The sequence below is a fragment of the Sinocyclocheilus grahami genome, unplaced genomic scaffold, assembly GCF_001515645.1.
Source record: "Sinocyclocheilus grahami isolate Dianchi unplaced genomic scaffold, SAMN03320097.WGS_v1.1 scaffold17.1, whole genome shotgun sequence".
Lineage (NCBI taxonomy): Eukaryota > Metazoa > Chordata > Actinopteri > Cypriniformes > Cyprinidae > Sinocyclocheilus > Sinocyclocheilus grahami.
The window spans coordinates 6160927-6182920 of NW_015505196.1; the positions used below are offsets into that span (position 1 = coordinate 6160927).

The 21994-nt window shown below is 37.3% G+C and overlaps 2 protein-coding genes across 2 annotated transcripts in view; one reads left to right on the forward strand and one right to left on the reverse strand.

Moving 5' to 3' along the window:
- Nucleotides 1-2826: 2826 nt before the first annotated feature.
- On the reverse strand, nt 2827-10050 carry LOC107551870 (ATP-dependent RNA helicase DDX39A-like). Its single transcript, XM_016233628.1, has 10 exons — nt 9967-10050; nt 8564-8776; nt 8110-8237; nt 6641-6917; nt 6431-6549; nt 6174-6305; nt 5967-6076; nt 5737-5881; nt 5459-5606; nt 2827-3078 (listed from the first exon to the last, which is right to left on the reverse strand). Exons 2-10 carry the CDS (start codon nt 8769-8771, stop codon nt 3062-3064), a joined length of 1284 nt encoding a protein of 427 aa, XP_016089114.1. The 5' UTR covers nt 8772-8776; nt 9967-10050; the 3' UTR covers nt 2827-3061.
- Nucleotides 10051-11443: 1393 nt separating this feature from the next.
- The window catches only part of LOC107552426 (EVI5-like protein), a 34675-nt gene continuing 24124 nt past the window's right edge, over nt 11444-21994 (forward strand). Inside the window, exon 1 of the mRNA XM_016234306.1 lies at nt 11444-11648. The gene's annotated coding sequence lies outside the window, so the exon portion shown is untranslated. The remainder of the gene's footprint in view (nt 11649-21994) is intronic.

Sequence of the window (21994 nt, forward strand, 5' to 3'; positions counted from 1 at the left end):
CTCAGGCCTACAGCAAATCCAGGGCTAACCTGAGGAGGGGCATCAAAAAGGCCAAATACTGCTACAAGCTAAAGGTAGAGGAACACTTTTCCAACTCTGACCCCCGACGCATGTGGCAGGGTATCCAGGTCATCAGTGACTACAAGCAAAGCAACTCCACTCCAACGGTCACAGACGTCTCTTTCCTTAACGAGCTGAATGACTTTTATGCTCGCTTCGACAGTGACAGCAAGGAGATGGCCACCAATATCACACTCTCAGCAGACCACCAACCCCTCAAACTCACCTCCACAGATGTCTACACCGCATTGAGCCGGATTAATGCACGCAAGGCTGCTAGCCCCGACGGCATTCCTGGACGTGTGCTTAGGGCATGTGCAGAGCAGCTCGCGGGGGTCTTCACAAACATTTTCAACCTGTCCCTCACCCAAGCAACTGTGCCAACATGCTTTAAGTCCACATCCATTGTGCCAGTGCTGAAACACTCCTCCCCGACGTGCCTGAATGACTACCGCCCCATAGCACTCACACCTATTGTTATGAAGTGCTTTGAGCGACTGGTCCTAGCTCACCTTAAGAACTGCCTCCCACCCACACTGGACCCACACCAATTTGCCTACCGTAGCAATAGGAGCACAGAGGATGCAGTATGCACAGTGCTGCACTCGGTACTCACACACTTGGACAATAACAACACATATGTATGGATGTTGTTTGTTGACTTCAGCTCAGCATTTAACACTGTCATTCCCTCCAAGCTTAATGTATCGCTTACATATTCCTTTTAAAATTATGTTCATACTTTTCTGCTTATAGTGTACATACACTTATTACATAATCTATCTGTATAGTATGTTCATAGTACACCTATCTGTATATCATGCTGATAGTATTTAAAAATCTGTAAATTATGTCCATAGTACTGCCTTATCTGTATATTTATTGTACATTTGTAACATATTGGAGACACTGTATATCCTGTACTTACTGCTTATTGCACTTCTGGTTAGATGCTAACTGCATTTCGTTGCCTTGTACCTTACATGTGCAATGACAATAAAATTTAATCTAATCTAATCTAAACTGAAGGTTGTGATGACGATTCGTTTCCTTACCATAATGTATTCTCTTGAAAATTCTTTATTGTCAAATGTGTGTTAAACTCCTATTAGGAATTTAACCATTCAATGTGAATTTATCTGAGAATATTCTTAAATAATGAAATCTATTCAGTGATTGGTCCATGCGTATTTCGTCATCCAAAATCCCTGTTTGTGGCACAGCAAAGTGTCGTGAATCAACTCTAAGACTGACACTTAAGATTTAGTCCTACACTTCGCTTAAATTACGACTGAGATGCTTGATAAATAACTTTTAAGCACAGCTTTGAGCCAAGAAGTTTTTTACACTTAAGTCAATTCTTAGCAGCGTTCTTGAGAGTAATTCTCAGAGGCTTGATAAATACTGGCCCAGGGCCCGTAAGTATAAAACTTCTCAGAAATGCTCTTAAGAATTGTCTTAAGCTTTGACTTAAGTGTCAAAAAATTCTTAGTAAAAAGTAAGACTTGTCTAAGAGTAGGAGACTTTTATAAAGAAGCTAAAAGCAACTTTCAGTAAAGTCTAAGACTGATTCTTAAGTGTTGACTGAGGTGACACTTAAGTGTTGTGAACTAAAGACTACAATGTCAACACAAAATGGCTGCCCTCGACCTCTGAATCAGCCAATAGTGAGCCTGCTCATGTGAAGTCACAGCAGCACAACACCAATCATTTAATGTAACTACAATAAAATAATTTAAGACTGAAATATTTTAATTTAAATGTATTTTAAATGCTTTGCATTGTGCAAAATTATCACAAATTATTACTAACGCTTTGTTTAATGGTATTTCTCCTCATTTACAGTTAGAGCAATAATGTGAACATGAGTTCAATCAGTGGCACCAACAACTCCAGGAAAGCCCACAATCCTCACAAAAGTGGCTTGTTTTTGCAGCATGGTTTGGCGGTCAGTTGAAAATTCAATAAACTGCCATATAGTAGTGGCCAAAAGTGATGTCGGCCTAGGAAATTTGACATCACCCTTATTTAAAAAAAAAAAGAAGTTTTTGTAAGCATATTGCATAGTTGCTTAGTCAGTTGTTTTATTTGTGATAATAATGCAATGAAACAAGCCAAATTGTGCGGTCATCATTTTTGGCCATGCTATCATACAAATAAATTATGAACACATGCAAAAACAAGAGGACCAATGAAATGAAAAATAACGTATGTTGTAGTCAGTGTGCCAATGTTGCCAATTTAGTGATTTTGTCACTATTTAATGACTTCCACATCCCTTTAGAGGCTTTTTTCAAAAGCCTAGCAACAAAATCGATTACAAATGTTATCTACATTCCAAGACTCTCCCATGGCGTCATAAAGGCGAGTTCATTGATCTATATAAATATAAATCAGTGAACTCGCCTTTATGAGGTCATCTAGCAACATTAAGTGACCAGTTTTAGTTACTTTCAATTGAAAGCAGTTGGCAACACTGGTCAGTGTTTTTTTGTCCTGTGTATTTTAAGGATTACAGAAATGTAGCTCTTCACCATTTCTGACTAAACACCTTAGTACAGGTAGTTCCACCCCAATATCATTAAGAGGTTGAACAGCCAGTTGAAATGTTGGACCAGTTAAATGGAGTAATGTCTTAAAAGCACAATAGAAGAATAGCTTACTTGTAGCAGTCTGTACATTAAAATGGAACAGAAGTATGCATTTTAGCATTAAAAAAAAAGAAACTTCACCTTTGAATCACTTCAGAAATACTGCACAGACAACTTTAGTATAAAATGTTTAATTCTCAAACCAACAAACAACCACAATTAACAAGTAAAAAAGGATTCCCAACCAATCCCCTGGAACAATAAAATAAAGTACACAAATGGAGAAGAGGCTTTTTGGGCATGATCATATGAAAATAAAACTTGGCGGTTCTCTCTTCCTGCTGTCACAGAAAACTTCACTGAGACACAAATAGGGACCACAGCCACCACCACTTCAGCATACATCTAGCTCATCTGGACTGCTCAACTGGAGAAAAAGAAAGAGAGGGAAACATTAGGAGGCAAGCTGTAACTGTACATTTACATTATTAAAATAAAATACAAAAATCTAGCAAAACTTGAGATTCTTAAATGATTAGTTCACTCCATAATTAACTTCCTGATAATTTACTCATCCCTCATTTTCTAAAAAAAAAAAAAAAAAAAAAGTATATACTTTTTAACCACAAATGCTCGTCTTGCAGAAGCTCAACTTCACGCATTACATAATCACGCATGCGTGATGTAGGCAGAACTACCGACCCAGTGTTTACAAAGCAAACATGCAAAGAAAGTCTAAAAAAAACTAAAGGTAAAACAATGATGTCGGACATTTTGAAGTTGGAGGAGAAAATGAGATGGAGTTCTCCGCCCTACCCTACCTTTTTGTACACAGACTCGGGATGTGCCGATACGAGTATCGGTACCGACCGGTTCACGGGGCTAATTGCAAATGGAAGTGATCATTCCTATCCCCCTGGGTTGGGGACTTTTGAGTGAGCAGGGCACGTGCATGCGATTATGTACGTCCTTTGGAAGGCACTTGGCAAAGCGAGCGATGTAATTTCCTCATTATCTTCAGATGGCATGTTCCCGTGACAACGCAGCACGGTGTCCGTCAGCAGATTCGCTGATGGACACCAGCATAAAAAAATATATATACATTTTATATTTTAAAAAGTTGTATATATATTCGTTTTTATATATTATATCGCATATTTTAAAAACTTTTTAAAATATAAAATGTATGTTTATTTGCAACAGTTATGCTAACAAAAATAAAAATATATTTATGACAGTAAAACAGTGACATCTGCTGACGGACACAGTGCTGCGTTGTCACGGGAACATGCCAGCTGAAGATAATGAGGAAATTACCTTGCTGACTTTGCTAAGTACATTCCAAACGACTACATAATGGCACACACGTGCCCTGCTCAGTCCAAAGTCCCCACTCCAAGAAGTGCATCGCAGAGCTAGTGCAAGATGAGCATTTGTGGTTAAAAAGTACATATTTTGTTTGTTTGGAAAATGACTGATCATTTCACTAGATAAGACCATTATTCCTTGGCTGGGATCGTGTAGAGCCCTTTGAAGCTGCATTGAAACTGCAATTTGGACTTTCAACCCATGCACTATATGGTGAAATATTAGGGCTGCCCTCGACTAAAGATTTGTCTGGTCAACTAGTAGTCGTTCATATGAACCATTAGTCGACTAATCGCACATTTATAAATAAACCATTTAAATCATAATAATGAGCCTTTTATTGCCTACATAGCCTAATAAAGCACTCAAGTGCACGCATAAAAAGCTTGCCACGGCACACTGGCAGAAGTAGCCTAATGATTATGAATGTGTCAGTGTAAAACAGCAAGGAGGCTGCAATAACATTTTAGTAATTCAATGATAAACTAGTCAAGTGCTTTTTGTTCTCGGTTTAAGAGATGAAACGGCGACACTGACTCGTTATCTCTGCAGTAGTGATGCGTCTGTATGCATGTGTAATACAGATTACATAATTTGAGAATATCTGTCTTCCATTTGAATTGGTTTATTTGAAAGTAGACATTTCACGCTCTATAGATATTTTTTTGTTTGTAAGGCAAACACACACAGAGTTTCGGAGTTTGCGCTCAAGTTCACTGAGAACAAGACGGTAGAAAGCGCATCCTGTTGCTTTCATTATTTTACAAAAGCGCAATGTGTTATTATTGCTATTATTGTGAGTGCACACAAATAAATGTAGAGTCCTTAAAAAGCGCTATACAAATAAACTTGAATTGAATTTACAGATTTGAAAGATGTATTACTCTTATCTGTATGAGCAAAAATTACGGAGTATTTTAAGAGCAAGTGACTGCACCGGCGCCTCCATCTTTCACGCAGTGAGCGCGCTACAGCTTCCACACTCCACAGACACTTGAATAGCACACATATTTCTAGATTAACATCAGATTGAGCAGCCATGTAAAGTTGCTGCTACCAACACATTACAGATGATAAGCCATAATTGAGGTCGATGAATGATAGGCAAGCATTTGGATGTCCTGGTCGATGTACTACCACACAGACCAGCCCTTAATGATCTGCATGACTTTCTGCGACTAAGTGACTAATACAATTTTTCAAACGAAGCTTGGTCGACCAAATGGTTAGTCGACTATTAGGGGGCAGCCCTATGAAAAATCCTGTAATGTTTTCTTCAAAAAACAAACTTGAATTTAATTGAATTGTGGACGATATGGTGGTGAGAAAATTCAGGAAATTTGAATTCAGGAGTAGGGTTACAGCCCTATTCAGGAGTGAACTAATCCTTTATACTAGGGATGAGCCAAACTGATACTCAGAATCAATAAATGTGTTACTGTAGGTGGAGATGTCGATTTCCTCAGGCAACTCTGCGACGTTGACTTCAAAACGGTCCTGCACATCATTCAGGGTCTTTGCATCCGTCTCATCTGATACAAAGGTAACGGCCAATCCTTTTGTACCAAACCTACCAGCACGAGCAACCTGAAAGAAATGAGGATAAGAGAGTTTAACAATCTTGAGTTGTCCATTTTTCCAACCCCAGCCCTGGGGAGTTATTACACTTCTAGGTTTGATGAAAAGTAGAACACCACAGCGTATCATGCATAAATACCCTGTGTAGGTACGTGTCTGAGTCTTCAGGCATGTCATAGTTGAAAACGATATTAACACGCTCGATATCCATCCCACGACCAAACAGATTAGTAGCCACCAAGATCCGACGTTGAAAATCTTTGAACTGTTGATACCGGGACAATCTGCGTGAAAAGAGAAAGAAAAATTATTTCAGCATTTTTTTCCTACCCAACCATTTCAAGATCATAGGCTCAACAAATGTCTTACCTTTCTTCCTGAGCCATTCCCCTGTGTATCGCAATGGCAGGGAAATTCTGTTCAACCAACAGCTGAGACAGAGCCACACATCGCGGAACTGACTTGACAAATATCACAACCTACAAATCAGCCAAACAAAGGCCAAACAAACCGTTCAGTTGATAGCAGCCGCATTCAAGGTCGACGACTATAAAAATGTGATGAAACGACAGTTACCTGGTTGAACTCGAGAACGTCAAGCAGGTCAAACAGCTTGCGGTTCTTTTCGCTGTCCTTCAGTTTGACGTAGTATTGCTGAAGACCATGCAAGGTAAGCTTAGTCTCGTCATCAACAAACACCTCCATTGGCTGCAAGAAAAGAAACTTTACAATTCAGAACATCACTCGCAGTTTTTGAGGGAAGTAGGTACATCCATAGATAAAACTGCACAACCCTAATTAAAACTGCAAACAAAAAAGAAAGGATGACTCACATCTTGCATGAATTTGCGACAGACCGGTCTGATCTCTTTGCTTAATGTGGCACTGAACATCATGCACTGCTTCTCGTGAGGGGTCAGTCTGAAGATATCCTGGACATCCCGTCTCATATCTAATATGCAATCACACACAATTACTCCTCTGGTGAACGGAGAAAAAACCAGCTCCGTAAAGTGGCCCATAAATGACTAAATCAAACCCACCTAGCTGCTCCAGCATCTTGTCGCATTCATCCAACACAAAGTGTTTGACATTTTTGAGGTTCAAGGTCTTGTTGCGAATGAGGGCAAGGATTCTTCCTGGTGTTCCCACTACAATGTGAGGGCAGCTCTTCTTCAGCACTTCCTCATCCTTCTTTATGGACAAACCACCGAAGAAGACAGCACACTTAACGTTGGACATGTACTTGGAGAAGCGCTCGTACTCTTTACTGATCTGAAAGGCCAGTTCACGTGTGTGGCACATAACTAACACAGAAACCTGCAGAGAAGAAAATGACAAAACGGGTGAAAATTTTTGTTGACTTAACATGCATAACTACCACAAGATCTCATAATAGTCTCGATCCAAAGTAGCAGTTTGCAACAACATAAGAAACCACTGCTGGTTATTCAAGTTCTTCAAGTGTGACGATTTAATGCTGAACAGAACTGTTTTCTGAGATCAGTGTCAAGAAAAGTTTGAAACAATGTTAGAACAGCCTAAAACATTCTAGGTTTACTGGTCAGAAGTTTGGAATTAAGAGACTTCTTTCAAAAACAACAATCTTATGCTCTGCAAGGTCGCATTTAAAACAACTTTTTTTAATTGAATATATTTTAAAATGCATCTTATTCCTGTGATGCAAAGCTGAATTTTCAGCATAAATACTCCAGTCTTCAGTGTCAAATGATCCTTCAGAAATCATTCTAATATGCTGATTTGCTGCTCAAGAAACATTTCTTATTATCAATGTTGAAGCAGTTGTTAATGCTTAATTGTTTTTGGAAATGATACAATATCACTTAAAAGTTTGGGTTATGATAAAAATAAAAAAATTATCACTTTTATTCAGCAGAGCAAGAACATAAGAATCCTGAAAATAAAATTCAGCAGCAAAAACTGTTTGCATAACCACGTAACCATAATTATTAACGATTACCATTAATAATAACGAGTAATCAGTGTTCATCATCTGTTTGATTAAGTCTTTAATTGATTTTTCCATACATTTCTGCCATATGTACATTAACTGACAGTCACCACTGATAAGCTACTACTAAATATTGTAGAAACCTAATTTGCTGTAAAGTTGCCTTGCAACGATTTGTATCGTGAAAAGCGCTATACAAATAAACTTGAATTGAAATGAACGAGTACCAATAATAATTAAGCACCAAATCAGACTAACGGAATGATTTCTAAAGGATCATTTGACACTGAAGACTTGAGAAATGGCTGCTGGAAATTTAGCTTTGCCATCACAGGAATAAATTACAAGTAAAAAAAAATGGTTCTCTTACATTTTTATAATTTTTCACAATATTACTTTTACTGTACTTGCGTTAAAATTAATGTAATGACTTCAAAACTTTTGACTGTTAGTGTACAAGCTCACGCCAATTTGGTTTATACAAATAGGAAAGAAAACCATAATGTTGAGTTTGCAAGATCTAGTTTAATGAGCACACACCTGCCCATCCACTGGCTCGATCTGTTGAAGTGTGGCAAGCACAAACACGGCGGTTTTTCCCATACCAGACTTTGCCTGGCACAGGATGTCCATACCCAAGATGGCTTGTGGAATGCACTCATGCTGGACTGAGGAAAGACCATACATTTTACTACTAAACATAAAATCATGTTAATACAATTACACTGAAACCAAGACAGCATGAAAGTGATTCTCTATCTGGTATACATGGTCAACATATTTATGTTTGCACTTTAATACTGATTTAAATGTAAAAGAACAACTAGGTACTTGGATGTTCTGATGTAACTGAATATGCTGGCTATTCATACTCACAAAGCCATTTTAAATAAATCTATACACTGCTGCTCATATAATAGATATACTAATACTAGCTTGATTTTCACACAGCAGTGTACTCTAGAAACCTTAAAAACGTCACATAAATCCTCACCCTCAGAAGGATGCTCAAAGCCACAGTCGACGATCGCGCGGAGCAGCTCTGGTTTCAGGAGGAAATCACGGAAGCCGGAGCTGTGAATGGAGACGTAGGAGCCTTTCACCTCCTTCTTGCCAGCTGGGACTGCACTGTCCACGGCGGTCTGCTGCTCCTCGTCTTCCTCATAGTCCAACAGCTCATTATCAACATCGTTTTCGGCCATGGTAACTTTGGTGACAGGGAAACAAAGATGTAAAAAAGAGAGTTATGCCAAAGATACTGATCAATGTATAAACATGTTCTACTATAATATGTGACCCACGACCACAAAACCATAAGGGTCAATTTTTTTTAAATTGAGATTTATACATCTGAAAGATGGCTAAATAAGCTTTCCACTGATGTATGGTTTGTTAAGATAGGACAATATATGGCTGAGATACAACTATTTGAAAAACTGGAATCTGAGGGTGCAAAAAAAATCTAAATATTGAGAATATCACCTTTAAAGTTGTCCAAAAGAAGTCCTTAGCAATGCATACTACCAATCAAAAATTTAGTTTTGATATATTTACGTTAGGAAATTTACTAAATATCTTCATGAAACATCTTTACTTAATATCCTAATGATTTTTGGCATAAAAGAAAAATCGATAATTTTGACCCATACAATGTATTGTTGGATATTGCTACAAATATACCTGTGCGACTTAAGACTGGTTTTGTGGTCCTGGGTCACATAGGCAAATATAGAATAATTTACACGAAGAAAAAAATAAAATGTACAAAGAGGTCAAAAATGCTGCTCAGTGTTTTGCAACCTAAGCCTTAACTAATGAATGGAAATTATGCAGCATTATTCAAACTCCTCGAAATGATCCATAAATCATCACTTCTATTGCTCTCTTTAAAATATTGGTCTCTGTTCGTAAATCGTACCTAGATGGTGAAAATAGTTAAAGGGCAAAAACATGCATAATACAAGTTGCTATACATGTAACGTTAAAACCAGCTCCGATTGATTTAGCCAATTGACTAAAGTTACCACTCAGACAATAGAGCCGCCATTCGCTGTCCCGTCGAAACCGATCTTCTGATCTAAACGAGTGGTCCAAAACGCATTTTTCCAAAAGTACCTAGAATATATGATTATGAAGTCTCGTGATACACGTGCAGAACGCAATACGAGGCTGTTTGGACGCAAAGCGCTTTCGTTTTCGCATCTCGGCTTTGAGGCTTTCAGGCTGCGCGGCTAGAGAAACGCCAGCTGCCTAACGTTACAACTGTGTTGTTTTTAAATACTTAAGATTCATTACTAAAATGGCCTCTAAAATAAAGTTGAATCCGGAAGTGAGTACTATTAACTATAACGTAGTTAACAAATTAGAGCTATTAAAGGTACGAACAAAACAAATTACCTTTCGATGTTGGTACTGAACGTCGGCACTCGCGAATCGTGAGGGTTAACGTTAGGCCTTAAGTTAATAGCGCTCCCCGGAAATAAAAACCGAGCTCTCTCATTGGTTGTATTCAACGTCAATAATGAGTGCGACGCAAAGCATGCTTGCGATTGGGTAACAGTAATCCGCGTCGATGTTGTGGGCGGGTTCCAAATCCAGTCGCCAGCCTTTATACTTCAAAGTGTCCACACGATGCCACTATATGCATTCTGATTTTAGGCCTACAATGACAAATGTGTAGAAACGGTGCGACCTAAAATCGAAAACCGTATTAAAAATCTAGATCTAAACTCTAAAATCTTTGTTGTCTTGCTTTTTTCAGCATTTGTAATTACCAAGCCATGAAATACTCGGTATTAAAATAAACATCACAGAAAACAAACAGGCTCACGTAATAGATAGATAGAAGAACTGTGGCAACATCTCCAAGAGCTTCAAGAGACCTCCCTGCACAGCTACCTGAAAGAACTATGTGCAGGTGCACCGAGGGCAAAAGCTGCTTTAAACGCAAAGGATGGTCACACCAAAAGTTGATTAATTAATAGTTAACTAGTTAATTTAGTTAATACAAGTTCATTTATAAAGAAAATCTATTTATGGCATTATTTTTGACAGCATCCTCATTTTACAGCATTTTTACACAAGTGCCTAAAACTTTTAACAGTACTGCAGCTTAGCAGGTAGGTTTCTTGAAGCGTCTTGGAGACGTTGCCGCAGTTCTTCTGGATTTAGTCTGTCTCAGTGTGTACTGTTTCTTCATGTCATTATTACGATTAATGTCAAAATGAAGGTTTTGAAATGTAAACTGATATTTCCTACGGATACGCTACAGTAAAAGATAGAAATAACTGACTTAAAGCCATTGTAGCTGGTGAAAATACTAGTGTTCTAATAATTTGGGCTATCACTGTATATATAAAAAAAAGTAAAGTCTGCATATCTATCTATCTATCTATCTATCTATCTATCTATCTATCTATCTATCTATCTATCTATCGTGAAATAAAGAACAATGTGGTCCACCTTCAGAAGATTAACTGGACAAATTTTTCTTAACAGTTACTCCAATCAACACCGCAACATCACCTGCCCGCTACCCACTGTGGCTGAGGTTAAGAAAAATAACGGATTGGTGGAATGAGCTGTCAATCATGACCATTCCTCTAGTTTATCCTCCTATTGGTCGAACGTTTGTCAATCGCATGAGATCCACTGGCGTTAGAACATTGCACTATGGTTCATTTTGAACGAGACCGTCAAATAATCGGAAAACAGAAGCCAATTATGAATTGATTTTCAACGCGTATTTATTATAATACGACAGTTTATGATTATTTATATACCAGCATTTTTATTAAATTACGGTCAAGGTAGTAGGCGGGACTGGGGCGGGGTTTTCTTTTGTAGGCGTCGACCGCTGCTCTCCTTGAGGAAGCTCGCCCCGACGACTCATATTTTCCTCCAAATGAGCATCCACATTCAATATGTCCAAAATGGTTCCGTATTCATTTCCCGACCTACCGTAGTGGGCCAACGGCTTCGCACAGAAAAGGATTGTCGATAGCTGCCGGTTTTGTGACCGATCATCTTTAATATGGCAAGATCGCAGGAGCCGCTTGGGTAATGAGAGCGAAATTCAGGTGGGCATTGCTCTATGCATTTTCCATCACTGCCAGTGTGTGATCGCTGGACCATTATGTGTGTACCATCCATTTGTTTACGACGTTTATTTTACCGTGTTAATCGGGATGATATGACAGAGAGGCAGTCTGGGACAAAGCGGGGAAATTCCAGCGCATCGCACTCATGCTCCCATCTCTCTTGACCAGCGGCGGTGATTTGCCTGCTTGCCCATCTGCTTTGCCATGGGGAAAAATCATAATCCACACCCTTATTATTTTACACGGAAACAGATGTGATTATGACCTAATTTAAGGCACCAAAATACACTGTGCTTTTACATTTCAACGCAGCCTTCCTCTATTCCAAAGGCTTTTGCATTTAATGTCATAACGACAACAGTCTTTATCAGGGTTCCTCAAATCTTGCCCTGGAGGGCCAATGCGCTGCACAGTTTAGCTCCAACCCTGATCAAACTCACCTACCTGGGATTTTCTAATGATCCTGAAGACATTGATTAGCTTGCTCATGCGGGTTTGATTAGGGTTAGAGCAAAACTCTGCAGGAAAGTGGATCTCGCGGGCCAGATTTGAGGATCCCTGGTCTATATTTTCAGTTCAATACTGCAAAATGTCACACAAAAAAAGGCTTTTTGCGTAACTGGATATTACTTTTGGTCATTTAACATTTCTATCCTAAAACAGATACTTACATCTTACCTCACATTTACTTTTAAAACTGAAGCCTCACATTGGAATTCATGCTTTGCCACTGTAAACAGTAAAGCCACCTTTTTTTGTGTGCTGAGCTAAAGATGATCACCGGTAAACTGAAGCGCTCTTTTAACTTAACCAAACGCATTCTATATGAGATAAATCAGGTATACATCAAATAAACACAATATTACAATGTACAATTGCACAAAAGGCTGCAAACGAACAGCGCGCATCTGAAGTGTCTCTGAAGGAAATAATGCATTATTTATCGGCTTTAAGATATCGGCCAAATTTTCTTATCAGGCCGATACCGATAACAGAAAAAATGAGCCGATATGGGCCGATACCGATATGGTGGCCGATATATCGTGCATCCCTAGTCATTTAACATTTCTATCCTAAAACAGATACTTACATCTTACCTCACATTTACTTTTAAAACTGAAGCCTCACATTGGAATTCATGCTTTGCCACTGTAAACAGTAAAGCCACCTTTTTTGATTTGATTGGCCATCTCAAGCATTTTGACACTGACAAGCACAGATAAGAGACACAGTTACATTACATCTATGGTAGTTACAGCCCTGCTCTTCGTACACAATCTGACAGTTGTGAACATCTGAGAAGATTGTGATTTGCTTGAGGTCCCAGCTTAACCATTGCTATACTGTTTTGGAGTCAGGCTAGTGTGGTAGATATTACAGTCAAGAAAAGAAAAAAACAAAAGATTAGCTGGAAATGCATATGATCTCTCCAGGTTCAAGTATTGGCTAGTTGGCCATGTTGGTAGTTGTCTTTACTGCACCATTCTGTGGGAAGAAAATTGTCTTTCACTTTTGGCGGCCATTGAAAATCTGTGTATTCTGAGGCAATAGATAGTAATATACATTACAAGTATTTGTATTTTTGCCTTTCTGCTGGTGTCTTGCGGCTGCAGAGTAATTAGTCCAATGGCATTTACAGCTTGGGTGACTGCCGCACAATTTTCCAGAATTTGGCACCCATGAGCGAAGACAGCACATACTTTCCGGGGTTCTGCGCCATTTAGGAAATGTGGAAATATTAACAGATTTTTCCATGTAACTTAAAACTATGGATTTACAATTGTATAAATAAATAGTGGACATTGTTTTTGTTCTAAGGGCTGCACTTTAGTCTTTTTTTTTTTTTTTACGTCAAAATAAACATATTTACGGGTGTGGTAGACTGGTCATGTGAAATGAGAATGTTTAACTGATAAGGTTGCTGTTGTGTTTTCATCAGGACAAACCAGACGTTATGTAGTTCACATGCCCAAGAGAGCCAGAGAGAAAGCCATTATCTGCCCTTTGCAACCTCTTTTACTCGCTGTATCTCTCTTTTCCTTTCTGTATCTGTGTTTAAGTGTTCTGGCATTGTCACACTTTCTCTTGGTTTATAGCTGCTGGCTAACTCCACGTCATCATTTCAAACAGAACAAGGCAAATTTCTACATTGTTTGCAATTTAGCCAACATGGCAGTTATCTTGTGAAGGATGAAGTGCTGTAAATGAATTTCATGATGACTTTGGAGGGTTTGAGTTCAGGATTATTATTAAATTTTTTTGTAGCACGTTTTAGCTATTATCTCAAAATATCAGGGAAAATTTGATTGATGACCCCTTTAATTGACCTTGCGACAGTTTAACTAATTATTACTCTTTTATATGTCTTTGTGTTCATGCCAATCTTTATGAAGTGTCGACTGTCCAACTTCTTGACACACTGAAAAAAACAATTGGTGTAGAAGCAGTTTGCACTCAGAAATTGCTTGTAAATTTGACAGCTGAGTACAAAGAAATGGCAAGTAACGCAATAAATTGAGCGTGAAGTTTTCAAAGACTGAATTAGGATTTTCTTGTAAAACATAATTCAATAATCTGCAATAATACAAGTTTGAAAAATCATTTTACAGTGCCCTTGGGTACATTTTGTCTTACCTTTATATTTAGTGTTTCAGTAACAACCTGATAAAAAAGCTTGTGCTTTCTGTTTTCTGAGTGATAATAAACTGCATTTGAAATAATTTAGCCAACTTGGAAGAAGTAGACCTGCCCTTGAAAAGCTATGGTCGTGGTTAAGTCATTGCTGTCATAATGTCAATTGAGAATATATGCTAATAATACTACTTTATACTAACTAATGTAAACATGGCTGGCTCCTGGGAGTGACACATTATCAGGGTCTCTGAATATGAATAATCTGTTTTCTCATTTTATGGACCAATGTGCCAAGCAAGCCCTCATGATCTTTTTAGCCTCACCTGGTAAGCCATTAGTTATGCAATATTGTCCCTCCTTGTTTTCTCAAACCACTTAACGCAATGAAACATTTGTGCAACAGAGAAGACATGTAATGCAATTCTTCCTCCAATTATTCCAGTGATTGATCATTTATGCCTAGATTAACTGATCATATTGATGATCATATTTAAGATACTTGATTGTTCACCCTAAATTACCATGTCAGCTTTTCAGTCAAGTCTGTGAGTGAGTCATTAGCTGTCTTTGTGAAGGGCAGTTATGGTGAAGAGGGTGTGTTCATGTGCGTCTCTACAAGCTCAATGATTGTGGAATGTCACACAGGGCAGAGGAGCTCCATGATGAAGCTAAAGCTATTGTGTGATGTTTGAGTCATACAGAACAAGTGGTCCACGCCTATGATACATGACGTGGTTTGTTCTAAGATGACTTTGTTTAGAGCTGCGTGTATGTGTTTGTGTATTTAGGTGTGTTTTTGTGTGTATGTCTGCCTGCCTGTGTTACTGATCATCTTAACTTTAAGTTGACACAGAATTAGTGCTGTCAAACGATTAATCGCATCCAATATAAAAGTTTTTCTTTACATAATATATGTATGTGTACTGTGTTTATTTATTATGTATATATTAGGGCTGCACGATAAATCGCATGCGATATTTAATGCGCATCTTGTCAGAAAGCCGGTTCTTTAATCAGCGGTAAATCTCCATCACCTGCGGGCTTTCACATGGAGCAGCATTAACTACACAGAGCCGTTGTTCACTGACGAGCTGCGCAAAAAATTGCGCAAATATGAACGTGGTTTTGCGCAGCTCGTCAGTGAACATCCAAAATAAAAGTTTTTGTTTACATAATATTATGCATGTGTATTGTGTTTATTTATTATATATATATAAATACACACACATTCATTATATATTTTGAAAATATTTACATGTATATAAATGTATATTTTTGTATTATTATATTTTATATTATTATATATAATTCTATTATATATAAATATATTTAATATATAAACATAACGTAACATATTTTTCTTAAATATATATACATGCACTTGTTGGTATTTATTAGAGGTCGACCGATGTATCGGTTTTGTCGATTAATCGGCACCGATAGTTGATTACTGGAACTATCGGTTATCGACAAAAATCCATGCCGATAGTTTTCCGGGTTGCGTCCATTGCTGGAGCGGCTGAGAAGGGTCTGCTGTCATTACACAGTGCGAGAGCAACCTCTAGTGGTTAAAATCACTGACAGCACGTGCTATTTGTTTAGACACGTGATACTGCACGCTGAACAAAGCGGGAAACTTCAGACGCGGATTTAAATGCAGCCGACAGAAAATCCTGCCGCGCCATTCACATAGTTTTCTTTTAAATTACATTATTTTGGTCCCGAATTGTTGTTAATGTACATAATGAATTGTGTATTGTGCATTTTCAGCAAAACGTTTGTCTTTCTGTGGCTCTAATAAAGTCTGTGTGGTTCATTTATAGAGCTATAATATAGGTCACGCATTCTCTTTCCATTTGCTCCGTTTTTTAAACACTGAACTTCAAACTCATCCATGTCAAATTGTTCACTCGTTCACACAAAAGTAAACTTGTGTCCGTTTGGTGATTAAATAAACTGTTTTAGACCGCTGCTCGAGTTGAACGCGACGCGTCCGGACTGTGTGTGATACCGGTGAGTTCTCCTAGACTCAGCGCTGCGCTTTTATTTTGATTAGATAATCATCAAGTGTTCAAGAATAGAAGCAGTTAAAGTGTGAGAGTATACATACAATATCCATATGTATAGAATTTTAATGCTATAGCCTTTGTGTGTATATTTAAAGATGTGCATCTTTAAGCATGACAGTTGAAATTAAATGGTAACACTTTAAAATAAGAGTCCATTTGTAGCATTAAGATGAATGAAAGCTGTGTAAATATTGTTCCTTGTTAGAGTGGGTTAATTTCAACATTTACTATTATTATAATTTTTTTTACTGCTACTGGTGGTTCAGTACTGTTTTTGTTAATAAAGCACTATTTTAGTTTTTGTTCAGTATCAATTTTAAAACTATCGGTTAATTAATCGGTATCGGCCAGTGTGGTCCAACCTAGCTATCGGTATTGGGAAAATCCACTATCGGTTGACCTCTAGTATTTATATATACATAATAAATATACATAGCACACACTCGCGCGAGTGTCAGGGCTCTGTCACAAAACTATGAATTACACTAGACCGAGGTGACAGAACCCTGACATTGACAGCACAAGAAGGAATATTTTAATTTCCACTTTTTACACATTTTATTCCATTAGAAATGTATCTCAATTATTCTTTGACAAGTATGTTAAAGGGGCCATGAACTGAGAAACCAAAATTCCCTTAATCTTTTGACATATAAGAGGTCACTGTACTATAAAACATCCTGTAAGTTTCAGAACTCAAATCTTTCTTGTTAGTCTAAAAACAACTTCTATTGAAGCCAATCTGCCAAAACAACAGCTTGTGGAATATACCACTCTATGATGTGATAGTGTGGCTAAACACCGCCTCCACAGAAGAAGATCAATGCCTGGTTCTACAGCGCTGCCTGTTTAGCCTCGCCCACCATTTGCACATGTAGTGTTTACAAGAGAGGCGAATGTGCAGGTCTATGCAAAAACCAAACGATAAAGATAAACTGAAGAAAACAAGACGCTGTGCAGTGCCAAGTTGTGGGGGAAAAACAGTCTTTGCATTGCCTTCCTTCTGATCCCAATGTTAGAATGAGTGGATTAACTTTATATTTAATAAGGTGACCAGACGTGCCACTTCCCGGTGATACATTCTGCCCAGGATTTCTAAATTGCCTAAAATAACAATCAGAGCACTGCGAGAGCGATTCGAAACCTCTGCTCTCTATCGCTCTCGCGGTATTTTGATGTCATGCAACGATCAATCCGCGCAGCGCATACAGCTAAAACCTGGTTATGATGTTTTTTGATGTAAAAATGTTGATGACATTATAAGTGGACCTAAGAAAACAGTGCAAAATAAAAATAGAGGCAATTCATGACCCCTTTTAAAAAAAAAAACAGCTCACGTGACATCACATATTCTACATAACTCTCATGTTGCCTGCCATGTTGAGATCACATGATCTGCCGAATACTCAATTATCTTGTATTTTTTCAGTAAATTAATCATGGGTGATAAATGTATTTCTGCTTTGGCATTGGAAACAGAATACTGTTATTTGTTGTTATTGTTGTTGTTGTCAGATATTGGTGACTCTTGCAATAAACACTGACAATACAAGTTCATTGAAGCTTCAAATATTTTAAAAAAATGTATTACTGTGATGAAAGCTGAATTTTCAAAATCATTACTCTAGTCTTTCGTGTCACGTAATCCTTCAGAAATCTTTCTAGTATGCCGATTTGCTGCTTTGCTGCTCAAGAAACATTTCTTATGTTGTGCTGCTTAATATTTTTTGTGAAAATCACAATTAGTTTTTCAGGATACTTTAATGAATAGAAAAAAGAATAGCACTTAGCATACTTGAAACATGCTTTTGTAACAAAGTCCTATTGATCAATGTAATGGATGCTTGAATAAAAATTCAATTTCTTTAAACGGTAGTGAACAGTGTCTTTAAATGGTAGTGTATATATGATATAATGCAAATGTTCCCCAGCCACTGGAATGGCGAAAAGTAAATTGTGCATGGTGTTAAAAGTTGTCAATGAAGAATGTAGGTGATTGTACAGACAGCGAGTTTGAGGTTTGGAGGTTTGTGTTTGAATGCGTGTGGGGGAAGGGAGTGTGTGATTGACACTGTGCTAAGAGCTACAATAACCACTTATGCTGCTCATCAGTAGAAGAAAGAGACAGATGCAGCAAACACAGTGCTGTTATTGTATTCAATGACTACACACACACAGACAGCCACACACAGTTTTTCTGTGCCATTACCAAGATGATAAGGCCTTTGCATCTTATATGTAAGATATATTTATATTTGCAATTTATATGCTTCAACTGCATTTGATCTAAGATTTTACAGTGACAGCGAATTAGTCATATTTTAATGCTGTTTTGACAAACCATGAAATCTGAGGTTCTCATAGCAGTGACTTTGAATAAGATAGTTTGTTGTGGCTTGATGTTGATCTGCATTGTGGTTGTGCTACACAGACACTGCATCTTTCTCTTTGGTTGAGAGTGCAATTTTTGCGACACTACTGGCACCAAAAGGAAATGCAACAACAAAGACGCAAATCTTTTTTTTTTTATCATCAAAAAAAATACACACTTCAGATTTAAAATGGAAACAAATTACAATATATAAAATACAAAAATCACAATAGTGATGATGGCAATATTCTATTCTGATGTGAATAAAGATCTCGCACCATCAGTTTTATTAGAGGTCATTTTCAAACCACATTTTTTGACTGTCTCCATTTCCGCTGCCTGCACAGAGATTACTGCTAGGTTCAGGATGTCGCTGTTGCGTTTGGTTGTGGCTGCACTGCATCAACTGACCGGAGATGAGAGTGTGTTTGTGTTTGTGTTTGTGTGTGTGTGTGTGTGTGTGCTTCTTGGTCAGGGGGGATTGGATTCATGCGCTTGTTAATGGTTCTTTTGATTGGACTGCTCCTCTAATATGAATGCTGCCATTGTCCACAGTGTGTGTTTACTTTGTTTAAAAAGGTTTCATCTTGTACTTTATTTTTAGCTGTGGGTTATCTTTCTGTTTCTATTGCATTATCCCTCATGGAAGAATGAGTGGTTTAATGTGTGCGCATGTTAGAGGTAGATGTCTATGCATGTGGCATATTTTGGACATTTGCATTTTACATTTACATTTATGCTATTGGAATACTTTTATCTAAAGTGACTTACAGTGCATTCGAAGTGTACAGTTTTTGTTTTGTTTAATCAGTGAATCAAAGGTCACACTTTATTTTAAGGTCCAATTCTCAGTATTAACTAAGACTTTTGCCTCAATAAACTCGTAATTACTGCTTATAAAGGTAGTTGCTAAGTTATTGGGTAGGATTATGGATGTAGAATATGGTCATGCAGAATTAAAGAAAAATGGTTCTAAACAGTACCAGAAAAGGGTTCTTCGGCTTGTATCAATAGCAGAACCCTTTTTAGTGCTAAATAGAACCTTTTTTATAGGGTTCCATATAGAACCATGCTTTAAAAATGCCATATAGGACCGTAATGGTGTTATAAATAACCTTTTTAATGATAGTTTTTCATTAATATTAGTATGTTAATATCATTAATATTAGTATTATTTGTATATACTATTAATTAATACTGTTTTTTTACCCCTCTATCTGCCTGTTCTTATAATATCTTGAAGTGTTTATTAGGGTTTTACATAAAATCAACAACAACAACCTGTCAATTAGGGACTTATATTTTTTTTAATGACGTGTGAAATTGTAGCAAAAATTACAGTATTCTAACAACAGTTATTAGCAGAATACTTAGAGGTAGATGTCTATGCATGTGGCATATTTTGGACATTTGCATTTTACATTTACATTTATGCTATTGGAATACTTTTATCTAAAGTGACTTACAGTGCATTCGAAGTGTACAGTTTTTGTTTTGTTTAATCAGTGAATCAAAGGTCACACTTTATTTTAAGGTCCAATTCTCAGTATTAACTAAGACTTTTGCCTCAATAAACTCGTAATTACTGCTTATAAAGGTAGTTGCTAAGTTATTGGGTAGGATTATGGATGTAGAATATGGTCATGCAGAATTAAAGAAAAATGGTTCTAAACAGTACCAGAAAAGGGTTCTTTGGCTTGTATCAATAGCAGAACCCTTTTTAGTGCTAAATAGAACCTTTTTTATAGGGTTCCATATAGAACCATGCTTTAAAAATGCCATATAGGACCGTAATGGTGTTATAAATAACCTTTTTAATGATAGTTTTTCATTAATATTAGTATGTTAATATCATTAATATTAGTATTATTTGTATATACTATTAATTAATACTGTTTTTTACCCCTCTATCTGCCTGTTCTTATAATATCTTGAAGTGTTTATTAGGGTTTTACATAAAATCAACAACAACAACCTGTCAATTAGGTACTTATATTTTTTTTAATGACGTGTGAAATTGTAGCAAAAATTACAGTATTCTAACAACAGTTATTAGCAGAATACTTTAATGAATGACAATGGACATTGAACATAAATAAATGCTTAAAGAAGTAAAGCAAAATAGAACAAATAATAGTGTATTGAAGACGAAGCTCCAGTAAAATATCTTCACACTCCTCTATGATACCTCTAAGTTAATCATTATCTGTATTTTGGTGTGATTGAATGGCAGTTTCTCTCTGCAGATGATGAGGTTGTAGGACGTGACAGCTTCTGAAAAGCACAATTGAGTTTATATATACAGTTTGTCTCCTTTCATTTGTTTATGTGAAAGCAATTGTTTATGAAGGCCAAAAGTAGTATGTGAGCACATCACAATGTTAAAAGGAAAAAGTAATATAAAGTCAAGGGATAGGGTATGTTTATGCATAAACCCGTCCATAGTAATAAAAAATATCTAACAAAATGGACCAACAATTCAATATCTTTGTTACTTACTTAGTGAAGAAGAGGAGAATATCCTTAACTGAATAGAGCTGGTCACACTTACATGAGAAAAGACATAGGAAACCAATTAGCATTTGAAAGTTATAATTTATAGACATTTAAGAAAGAAATGATTTACCTGTTGAGAGTGTGCTGACAGTCTGTGTAGTTGGATGGCTGAGCTCCAGAAAATCAGTAATGAGGCATCTTATAGTGTAGCCTCGGTTAGGGTTTTACATTAAAACACCAATAACCACTGCAGCAGCATGTTGTGTGAATTAGGTATGTTTTTATTGACATGTAAAATTAGTCAGTGCTCTTAACAACAGTTATTAGCTGAATACATTAATGCAGTGTTTCCCAACCGGGGTGCCGTCTGTCGAGAGCAGGGGTGCCGTGTAAAAAATATTTTTTTTATATTTATAAATTGCTAAAATGTTCAAAAAAGCATCTATTATATAATATCCATTTCTGATGTCGCCAATAATTAGAGATGCACCGAAATTCCGGCTGCCGAAAATTAGTTCACTGCTCAGGTTTCACTTTCACGTGGTGTGACGCTCTGCGTATTATCCTGCTCTATGCGTGTGCGCTCCGCTCTGTCGCTCCACTCGTATACCGTTCATGCGAATCGGAACAGCAAAGTGCACTCAAAAATTGAGCCGACAGGAAACATCGATGTAGTACAGTATTGTTTCTGTCTGCAATAGCCCTACTGTGTTGTAACATGGTGTGGTATTTGGGCAACTCTGGTAACGCTGCCC